Here is a 10,746-nt window from a genome sequence, read left to right as displayed (position 1 = left end):
ATTTTCATATTTCAATTATATAGAGTATGCTTCCAAACAGAACAAGGCTATGATCCCAGGACACTGCTTTGAAGCCATTTTCTCCCTGTTTCATTATAACTTATTTTACCTTTATTCCATCCTGAACGCAAAACCAGTGGAATCTTGAAAGTAAAATCATATCACTTTGTTTAAATATGCACTAAAATGAAAACTGAGTTTTTGGCCTTGATTCCTGCTGATCTCCAGATTATTCTCAAGGATGTTTCATTGCATGATAACCTTGATTTTCATACAAGTCAATGGCATTGATGCCAGTGACTCACATGGGTCATAAAAGTATATCTCCAAGGGGTGTGGGCACAGGTGGGCTGAGCAGCTTGAGCTGGTTTATAAAACCCAGGGCCTCAGCTCATCTGCACTGAACCATTCCGATCATTCCAGCTGCTATTTTGCTCTCCCAGCCGCTTCCCAAGGGAAACATGGCATTTGCAGGCAAATACGAGTTCGAAGGCGATGAGAACTATGATGAATTTGTGAAGAAGATTGGTAAGTCTGGCTTGGGGTGTCAGGCACAGGTCTTATATTAGTTGAAGCATCTTTTTTTTTTAAAGAAGGGGGTTTTTAACTGAAATTATTAGAAGGGTGAGGAAAGGCTGAGAGAATTGGGATTATTCAGCCTGGAAAAGAGAAGCTTCAGGGTGAACTAATTGTGGCCTTCAAGTACCTGAAGGGAACTGACAAGAAAGGTGGAGAGAGACTATTTCCGAGGGTCTGGAGAGACAGGACAAGGGGGAATGGCTTCAAGCTGACAGAGGGCAGGGTTAGATTGGATATTGGGAAGAAATTCTTCCCTGTGAGGGTGGTGAGGCCCTGGCACAGGTTGCCCAGAGAAGCTGTGGCTGCCCCATCCCTGGAAGTGCCCAAGGCCAGGTTGGACAGGGTCTGGAGCAACCTGGTCTAGTGGAAGGTGTCCCTGCCCATGGCAGGGGGTGGAACTGGATGATCTTTAAGATCTCTTCCATCCCAAACCATTCCATGACTATGATTCATGTCCTGAGATCAGCTGGCTCTAAGCCTGCTCTTCCACAAGGAAAGCTCTTCCACAAGGAGATGCAGTTTCTGTTGTTATCACTGTCGGATGCAGGAAATAGTCCTGTTCCACAGAAGGAATATTCCTTTTCAGTGGCAGCAAAATGAAGGGCCAAGATGTTTGAAATATGATGATTGTGAAGGTCACTTTTCCTGTCTCTAATATTCATTGGTGGGGGTATAAATTTAGTATGACTATACCTGTCAAAATCTTACATGGGAACAGGTCTTGATGCTTTCAGAGCCTGTCCCAGAGATTACTCCAAAAAAGTTCTTTGGGACACTGTGAGCTGTGCAAACAAGCTCAGTGCTTCTGTTCATTTATTTAAAGAGCAATAGCAAATATAAAAATAGGTATGTGCAGCTAATTAGCAAAGGTACAAAGTTCACACATATTAAATTCCATCTTCATGTGTAGGTTAAGTAGAAGGGATTATTTTTATGTACCTTTTATCTATACATTTATCCTGTGTATTTTTTCTCAGGGAAAAGAATGCAAGGTTATTATTTTAGAAAATGCACTGATGTCCCAGTATCTTCCTTTATACCAATTTCAACTCAGAGCTTTGATATTGTAAAAAAAACAAAAAAGAAAAAGAATTCAACAGCAAATCAGATGCTCAGACATCAGTGTCTGAGGACAAACACACCTCTACCATGCTTCAGTTCAAGTTCAGCTGGTAGGTTATTAGGTTTGATAAACTGGATGTTTTTATTGATTAAGGACTTCCCAGTGACAAGATTGAATTGGGAAGGAATTGCAAAATAGTGACTGAGGTGGTGCAGAATGGAAATGACTTCAAGTGGACACAGCATTTCCCAGGAGGCCGCACCACAACCAACACATTCACAGTTGGCAAGGAAGCAGACATGGAGACCTTTGGTGGTAAAAAGTTCAAGGTAAATTCATTTGGCTTTTAAGTCCTACAGCCTCGGTTGTTTTTGAATTTAGGGTGAAAAGCAAATCTATCTCAGGACTAGTGGAAGGTGTCCCTGTCCGTGGCAGGGGGTGGAACGAGATGGGCTTTAAGGTCCCTTCCAACCCAAACCATTCTGGGATTCCCTGATTTTGTGATCACCCATCCACACTCATTTCTGGGCTGTTTGCTGGGAGGTTATTGCTATCTGAGATTGCCACTTCAGAATTAACTCCTATCATCCTGCCTTTTACTTCGCTGTCAAAGCACCACATAAATCCCTGAGGATGGAATGAGAAGCACAGCCTGTAGTTCAATCGTTTTCAGAGCTATTAATGAATAGTGTGTAGATTTGGAACATGCAGGTATTGTTAGAAAAACATTTTTCTACTTAAATTGTGAACACTTAAGAACGAAAGCACAAGGATTTCAGTCCTGTTCATGAGGCTGAACGTGCAACACACAACTTCTACCTTTTTAAAAGTAAAAACTTTCAGCATCAGGGGTACAGATGGCTACAGAGTATCTGATAATAGAAATTCCTGCAATCCCAGGAACATTAAGCCTTTCTCTATTACAGGCAACTGTTAAAATCGAAGATGGAAAGCTGGTAGCTGAGTTTCCCAACTACCGTCACACTGCAGAGATCAGTGGAGGAAAACTGGTAGAGGTGAGTGTTCAAATATCCAGGATAGTTTATAAAAAACAAAAACCTCAACAGCACCAGGTCTAAAATTTTAAGCTAAGAAAAAAATCTTTAGAAAGTAAAGCAAAACTATTAAATAATTTTCTCCTTCTCTCTAGATAACCTTCTGCAATTTTGTCCAGGTTTAATCAAAAAATTAAATGAACAAACTTTTCATCTTATATTTTTTATCAACTTGAAATGTAGATCTTGCATCTAAGGCACAGTTTTATAGCTGCAAGAGTGGAATGTTCAGACTGAAATATTCCAAAGCCACCATGACTTTGATTGTATTCACTGTGCCTATGCCTCAAGAATAGAAAATAGAACATAGAAAACTGTGCACCTACATATTTCTATTAAGTTATTGACTTTGCTTCATTCTTAGAAAACTATCTACCTGCAACTCCTCACAGAATTTCTGTAGAACCCTATTTTCTTAGTCTTATCAAAGGAAAAAACAAACCCACAAACAAAACAACAAAGAGGTTGGATTTCAAGTATTATCTTATTTTGGAAACAAAATGGCAATGCGGCTTTGGAAGATTACTGAAACCCCAATACTAATAGTAAAGCTTGTTAGACAGATTGGATTGCCAAATATCACGATTTCTGATTCTCATGAATTATCCTGAATGGAGTTGTGTCTGTGCCAGTTACAAATGTCTGAGTGTGCCTTCAACAGGGGTGAGTCATTCTGGGGAACAGGAAAGGACACTCACCCTCCCGAGAGTGATTGTGTCGGTCATTTACTGCTCTTGGAGAACAATTATCTGACTTGCCTAAAACCCTGACAGCTTGGAGTTGTGAAGCCACATCCAACCCAGGAGACATTGAAGTTACCCCCAAGCCCCTGTCTAGAAGTTGTGCTTTTTGTATAAGGATATTTTTGCACTGTGCATCTCAGACCTGACAAGGATATTCAGCTTATTTTCTAGATATGTCTCCTACCCAAGGGTAAACGATGTGTCAGTAAAGAGCAGGCTCTGAGCCCATCCCCAGGACTGCTCACCTGTCACACTGAAACTCTAATTATACTGTTCAACTTAACTTTTGATTTGTTCTTTGTTCCAGATTTCTACTTCTTCTGGTGTAGTCTACAAAAGAACCAGCAAAAAGATTGCATAAGCCAGCAAAGCCTGTCTCTTCCAGTGCACCGAAAATCAACAATAAAATCAATAAAATAAAGTGGTGATTGTCTTTCTCTCTTTCTGTGCATTACAAGCATGAAGAATTTTCAGTGATGTTATCCTCATGTTAATGCTCACTCATTCCTAAATATCTGACAATTACTCAGAAAATCAAAACACAAAAATTAGAAGATGCAGCAAAGCACTTAATGATGTTGTCCAGGTATTTCAGGGATATGATACAGACTTGGCATATTCCAGTATTTCCCACCTACCACCTATTTAACAGAAGCTCTATTCAGCTTCTGCCTAGAGAATGGGAAAATCCTCTGTGTGACCTGTACATCAAAATGCAAGACGATGAAAATATTTTGCCTCACTGCTGTTTGGAGGGCAGAAGTTTAGGGGCTTAAAAGCAAGAGAAAATCAATTTATCACTCATTAGAAGACAAGTTTCATAGTGCCAGCTGACTTGGAGCTGTATTTTCTCATTGCAATCCTGGTGTTTACCCGGGGTGCCTGTTTCTGGAGGGAAGGTTCGTGCTTCAGCACTTGAGTCTCATTTGTGAGGCTCATCCTCCCCTGTACCTCAGAGGCCCAGGATGTTTGTTTAAGCCCAGCCAAGCCCCTCACAGCTGCTCGCTCGCTCCCCCACCAGCGGGATCAGGGAGGCAATTGGAAGGGTAAAAGTGAGAAAACTTGTGGGTTGAGATAGAAACAGTTTAATAGGTAAAGCAAAAGCCATGCACACAAGCAAAGCAAACCAAAGAATGAATTCAGCCCTTCCCACTCAGGTGTTCAGCCATCACCAGGAAAGCTGAATTCAATCAAACATAACACTGATTTGAAAAGACAAATCATCCCAAACATCTCCCTTTTCCTCCTTCTTCCCTCCACTTTATACACTGAGTATGATCTCATATGGTCTGGAATATCCCTTTGGTCAGCTGGGATCACCTGTCCTGGGTGTGTCCCCTCCCAACATCCCATTCACACCCAGCCCCGTCCCCAGCATGGCCTTACGAGGGGCAGGCAGGAAAGGCCTTGGCTCTGTGCAAGCTCAGCAATAACAAAAACATCTCTGTATTATCATCATTGTGTTCATCCCAAACCTAAACCACAGCCCCATTCCAGCCACTGGGAAGAAAACTAACGCTACCTCTGCCCAAACCAGCAGACTTGCACAGTCCAGCTTAGGCTTTGGTTTTGTTGGTTTCCATGCTTTATTGTAATAAATGTAATAATCAAAGTATTCTGCACCAGTATTTGAGTTACATGTCAAAAGCATGTTGGAATAATCATGGAAAACATAACGGATGGCTTTGAGATGGAGAGATTCATCATGAGGCTGCTTAAAGAAGTCCTGGTGCCCTGTGGACTTGTTGATGACATTAAGTAAATATCTAAATAGCCAATACAGGCTGTTAGAGCCAAAGTTGTGGCATTCTCTGGTAATCCCAGACATGTCCATGTACAGGCCACACTTTGCTGGATTGAGGCCTCACATATTTCCTACTTTTTACCCCAGACCATTTTCTCATCCTATATTTCATTGAGATAATCTTGATCAGGATATATCAGGAATCCAGTAAACAAGCTGTCTGTCCAGTAGGGGTCATAAAAGAGCCCGTTCTGTTCTGAGTAAAAGATTTGCAGCCACACCTCATCCTCCTGCTTCAGAGAAAGGATGGTTGATCCAGAGGCAACATCGTGGTTCCCAGTGTTGGCATCAAAAGTCTTGATCCGGTACTGCCCGTTGTGGACCAAGCCAATGGCCAAGTGTTTGTTGGCCAAAGTGATGTCATAGGTGAAGTAATAAATACCTGGGATGCTGCATACAAATTTCCCACTGGAAGCATTGTAATGTCCTCCCTCATTCATCAGGATCCTGTCAAATTTGATGGGCAGCCTTTCCCTTGGGTAGCTCTTGGAGACTGCCACAGAGAAGGCAGATTTGGCTTTGTTGGCATTACAGGTGCAGGGTCCTGGCATCCCAGCCTCGCCCTTGTTCCCTTTGGGTCCTTTCTTTCCTGGTGCCCCGTTTTTCCCAGGATTACCCTTTAAACCCTTGGGCCCTCGTGGGCCTGCCTTGCCAATAGCTCCTGCTTTCCCCTTCGGTCCTGGCTTGCCAGGGTTTCCTGTTCTGCCTTGTGGACCTAGAAGAAAAACAACCTCAGTTTTTCAGTGAAAGAGTTGACATGGCAGGTGGAAATGCATTATATCATTGCAGCAGAGTAATTCATTAAGGAGGAAAACCTTGCTGGTGCGAGAGTCCTGATGAAATACTACCTGGAGCTGGACATCTGCCTGGACTGACTATCCAGGGTTGTTGGTGTCATAACAGTGGAACTCAGGAGCAGAACAGTCTGCCCCTTTAAGGACCAAAAGGCTGGTTCTATTATCTGGCTCTCTTGAGAAAAAGGAGGAACTAAAGAAGAAGCTTTAAATATTTGGGGTTTACAGGAGTGAAGCAGGTTTGTGAAGCTTTTGGAACCTCACTTTGACCAGGTAGAGTATTTTTAATCACGTATCTCTTTTTTTTTTCTTTTCTTTTTTTTTTGCATTTAGCATGAAAGTGTTAAAAAAAATTTAAAAATAAATCTAGGTGTAGTAAAAGACCAGACCAGCCCAGCTGGGCGATGAACCAGCAAACACTCAGGGCCAGAACTGGCTTGAGATGTGAAATGGGAAGTGAGTTGGGCTGTCACAGTGATTCTGATGTAGTAGTATCTGATATAAGCAGATTCATGAGGATTTATGCACTGTCTCTTAACCTGCTGTAGCAAGACTGGATTTAAGTGCAGCTGTGGTTGGAAATCTGTTTTCCAGATTCCCGGTTTTGGGGGTGGGAGAAGGGAGTAAGACGCATGTTGGGCTCGCTGGTGTTGGCTGAAGCAGGAGTGCACTCTAGTGTGGCAACGGGAAATCACTGGCTCTCCACCACAGCTGATCCCGATGCCTCCTGACTCCAAGGCTGGATCCAAAGGGCAGCCCCACCCCAGGACTAAAGAAGGGTTGTTGTTTGCTTTGATTTAGGTCCAGCACGACCAGAGCAGGGCTTGTCCCCTGGTGCTATGGGCAGTAAGTACTTCATTTTTTCAACTGGCTCTCTTTTGCCTGAGAGCAGGAGTCAGAGACCAGCACTTTGTCTCTATCAGAACAGAGCAAACCTCACTTTGTAACAAAGCGAAGCCAATAGGAATTGCACACAGTGGGACAGGATGTGTGTCTGGAACCCGTCTGACAAGTGGGACAAGTTGGAGAGGGGAGAGTGGAAATTTCTGGAAGAGTTTCCTCTGAGATGTTGCCTGTCCTTGGGCTCAGATTTGGGTGTCAGGTTGCTGTGAACTGGACTGTTGCACCACGACCTTTACACGGTCCCTTGCTCTGCTGAGCACTTTTCCCTTACCTTCATCGCCGTGCTCGCCTTTGTCCCCGTCCTTGCCATCCTTGCCATCTTTTCCTGGGAAGCCCATCCTGCCAACTGTCCCTGGAGTGCCGGGCACGCCGGGGGGGCCGGGAGGCCCAGGGGGTCCTGGCAGGCTGCAGGCCAGCTGGGGACCTTCCTGCAGCTCTCTCTTGGTAAAGCCCCCGAGGATGTGGTTTGCCACACAGGGCACAGTCCAGAGGAGGAGCACAGCAGAAATCATGGCACAGCCTGTGAGGAGGAGATGGGATGTGGTGGCAGCATGTGGGGTATGGCACCAGTGGGATGGGTGAGAGACTTGCATGAAATTGGGAGGGAATTGGGCTTTTTTTGGCAGGATGGGGGAGCTGTTTGCTTTGGTGCGACATGAATTCAAGGATTGGCTCATGGAGTTTTCTAGGTCAGACAACATTTTTTTTCAAGCTTACTCTTCTCTAAGTCTGTATCTGTGGCCACTGCTCATTTTGTTCTGCTACCTGGGCCTCTTTTCCCCAAAAACACAAGGAGCAGTGGCAGAGGGGTGCAGAAATCAGCTGCCTGGGATGAGGGGAGTGGAGGAAGGGGTTTGGTATGGCTGTGCCCAGTATGACCTGCCCTGCAGTTGTGTCACTGGGGTTTCTTCCCGAGCACAAACCCATTGTGTGATGCAGGGTAGGATTCAGGAGACAGGCTGGAGAGGCTTTGGCCAGTCCTTACTGCCATTTGCCTGTCAGAACAAGCTAAGCCTCATAGCTAACATCCCATTCCCCATTGCAGCTTGGCTGATCAGGAGGCTTTAGTAGTGTTATGTTTAACTCCTACACTGGAAAGAAGTTGTTTAAAGTACTGGATAAATTCCATGTTGGCATTAGTGTTCTCATCCTGATATTGGCTCCTGAAGGGGTGGAAATGCATATTTAGATGCTCCAAATCCAGTGAGCTGATCCTACATATTTATGCTCAGTGGGATCCCCCAGTTCTGCAATATTATAGTTAAGAACAGGCAGAGGAGTGGGAAATGCAAACCAGATCTCCAGGCTGGTTTTGGCTGCCAAACCATTTTGTTCTTAAGCTCTCTCTTGCTATTCTTATACATAAATTTATTTGCTGCTGGTGAAAGGTGTCAGTTTAACAGACTTGTGAGATGGAAAACACCAACCAGTGTTCATGTGGAGAGTTGAACAAAGGCTTCTCAGCTCATGGAAAGGGAAACAAAATGTTAAAATTCCTGTGAAGTGGGGAGATCACAAGGAAAGCTATATCCCTGCTTCCCAAGAACTACCTCAAGCAGAGCAGAAGAGAAGCAGGAGGCATCTGGAGGTGGATGACACTAATAAGTTGTGGCAAGAAAAAAATGTCACTGTGGAGCATAACCTGGAAAAAAGCTGGGAATGTTTCATGTAGAGAAGAAACGTGTGAGAGGGAGCACAGGGTGGGAGGGCAGCTCCTTCTCTGAAAGTTTCTTATCATAAGTACTTTTATTACCTTGAGACAACCCAGGTCTTGACCTGATGGGATGAAAAGTGGCAAACAAAATACCCTGAGGCTGCGAGGTCAGTAGTATCAATACTTGGATAGATGGGGAATATCCAACTACCTGGAGCTATGCTCTGGTACAGCTCCTGAGTTGGTGTTAATTAAGGACTCCAGAAGAACGTTTCATCCCATATCACAGCAACGTGTGTGGGATGCAAAGCACAATCACATTCACAAAGAGGATCTATAAATAACCTCTTAAAGAAATCTTTTTGAAAGAGAGCAAACCTCATTCTGTTCCACCTTAAAAGGAGAACTGTTCCTCGATGTAGAACGTACTATGAGCTCCAAAAAGCAAATTGGAAACAGATCAGCATCTTTTCCCTCCACAGTACGGGCAGCTGGCCCGGCAATGGGGGCCATGCAGCATGAGGATTTCTTTTTCTAATGACATTTTAATTAATGTTTTTGTTAATGGGGTTAGAGACCCTTTGGCCATGACCAATGCCTCTTGTGCATAAAGGAGGCATTTCTGTAAGAAAAGATTTTGCCTGTAAGAGTGAGGACCAGTTGTACTTTCTGATGCTTCTGGCTGAAATCCCAGAGGGAAAATCCCTGAGGATTGCCAGATGTGGGGTGGTTTGGTGGCACGTGCACTGGCTGGATGGTGATTTTTGGCCAGGGAAGCCACCCTGTGCCATGTGGTGGTGGGAAGATGAGAGTCTGCAGGAATTGCTGCTCGGAGGGAGGGAGGAACGAGCAGGATGTGAGGAGCCAGCAGGCAACAAACACCATGATTTTCTACTGTGTTTGCCTTCAATACTTGAGGCTTTCTCAAACAGAACAACCATCTTTCTGCTTCACAACTGTCTAGTGCACCTCAAGGTGTCTTTATTAGTCTTTAAAATAATCAGTCACCACGAGCCCAGTTCTCAGCTCTGGTGGCTGTCCTGCACCATCCCCAGGGTGGAAGCAAAAGGAGCCCATGGGTGTGCAGGGCTAATTTAGGTAAAACAAGGTGTGTCACCAGTGACAGACAGCAGCTGAAATGGGTGGATTTAACTTCTGATATAAACCAGTGAAGCAGTTATACCAACAGGAGCATGATCTGTTCTCTGTTGCTGCACAAAGCAATGTCAAAGGAGGGTGATGCACCTTCTGTCCTGAACCTGTACTGCCATCTCGGCTTTAGGCAGCCAGGGATTCCTGTGGCAAACCTTTCCTAGCTTTGAGCTAAAACCCCCTCACAGAAGCTGCCGAAGTGGGTGCTCTCAGCAAAAGGCTGAGGAGTGTTTCCCTCATGGTACAGTTCTTTAACTGGCAACTGTTGCCTTCAGGGATTTCTGTGCAGGCTTTGGAAACCTGAGTGCTCAGTGACTTAGACCTTTTTTGGAAAGTTTTCAAAGTTAAGGTTAAGAGGAGAGAGAGGAAAAAAAAAAGGAAAAGTAGATCTACTCACCACGACTAATCTCCTCAGTGAGATCTTGACGGGCGCTGGCAACCAGCACCTCAGGCAGATGTTTTGCTGCAAATCCCTTTCACACACAGAGCCCCGGCCCCGTCCTGCTGCAGCAGCGTCCCGAGGGCTGGGAAGGATTGACTTTTGTCCTTCTTTTAATTATTGTTTTACTCCTTTTTGTGCGTATTTTTAGCTTCCTGCAGCAGCTCTCCTTTGGCTCCACGTTGCCAAAGGCATATTTTTATTATTGTGTAATGGATCTGCGCCTCTTCCTCGGTCACGTGGCACAGGAAGAAATTTTTACACACATATGGCTGGAAAGCTCTTGAGGCTGGGGGAGCTTTTTCCTCTCTCTCTCTCCCTTGCAGTCTTGTAGGAAAGGCTCAGAAGCTGACTGGAGCATTTCTGACTGATGTTGCCCCTCTCTGATGTAGTTGCTGCCCAGGAAAGCAGGGGATGGGTAATGCAGATCCAGCTAGGGAACAACTTTGGCACTTTATCCTGGAGCATTAGCAAGGGAAGAAAATCTTGTCCTAAGGGTGGAAAATCATTTCTAGTTGCTCCAGGTTTGAATTAAAGACTGTCATGAAGCAGCAGCTTTG

At 44.6% G+C, this 10,746-nt stretch overlaps 2 protein-coding genes across 2 annotated transcripts; one reads left to right on the top strand and one right to left on the bottom strand.

Moving 5' to 3' along the window:
• Positions 1 to 421: 421 nt before the first annotated feature.
• On the top strand, positions 422 to 3,822 carry FABP6 (fatty acid binding protein 6). Its single transcript, XM_017822870.1, has 4 exons — positions 422 to 528; positions 1,796 to 1,971; positions 2,569 to 2,658; positions 3,748 to 3,822. Exons 1-4 carry the CDS (start codon positions 462 to 464, stop codon positions 3,799 to 3,801), a joined length of 387 nt encoding a protein of 128 aa, XP_017678359.1. The 5' UTR covers positions 422 to 461; the 3' UTR covers positions 3,802 to 3,822.
• A 1,173-nt stretch (positions 3,823 to 4,995) lies between these two features.
• On the bottom strand, positions 4,996 to 10,649 carry C1QTNF2 (C1q and tumor necrosis factor related protein 2). Its single transcript, XM_017822915.1, has 3 exons — positions 10,145 to 10,649; positions 7,213 to 7,461; positions 4,996 to 5,959 (listed from the first exon to the last, which is right to left on the bottom strand). The coding sequence occupies exons 2-3, from the start codon at positions 7,451 to 7,453 to the stop codon at positions 5,346 to 5,348; spliced, it is 855 nt and encodes a 284-aa protein (XP_017678404.1). The 5' UTR covers positions 7,454 to 7,461; positions 10,145 to 10,649; the 3' UTR covers positions 4,996 to 5,345.
• Positions 10,650 to 10,746: the final 97 nt, after the last annotated feature.

The sequence above is a fragment of the Lepidothrix coronata genome, unplaced genomic scaffold, assembly GCF_001604755.1.
Source record: "Lepidothrix coronata isolate B3197 unplaced genomic scaffold, Lepidothrix_coronata-1.0 Scaffold100, whole genome shotgun sequence".
Lineage (NCBI taxonomy): Eukaryota > Metazoa > Chordata > Aves > Passeriformes > Pipridae > Lepidothrix > Lepidothrix coronata.
The sequence above is the reverse complement of the archived record's forward strand: the minus strand, read 5'-3'. Positions and strand labels throughout refer to the sequence as shown.

Bases quoted from the DNA above. Each gene is read 5' to 3' on its own strand.
- FABP6 (XM_017822870.1), top strand. From the start codon at position 462: ATGGCATTTGCAGGCAAATACGAGTTCGAAGGCGATGAGAACTATGAT. The intron at 529-1,795 runs GTAAGTCTGGCT...TTATTGATTAAG, and splicing joins TGAATTTGTGAAGAAGATTG to GACTTCCCAGTGACAAGATT. The intron at 1,972-2,568 runs GTAAATTCATTT...TCTCTATTACAG, and splicing joins TTGGTGGTAAAAAGTTCAAG to GCAACTGTTAAAATCGAAGA.
- C1QTNF2 (XM_017822915.1), bottom strand. From the start codon at position 7,453: ATGATTTCTGCTGTGCTCCTCCTCTGGACTGTGCCCTGTGTGGCAAAC. The intron at 5,960-7,212 runs GTAAGGGAAAAG...TTTTTCTTCTAG, and splicing joins AGGCGAGCACGGCGATGAAG to GTCCACAAGGCAGAACAGGA.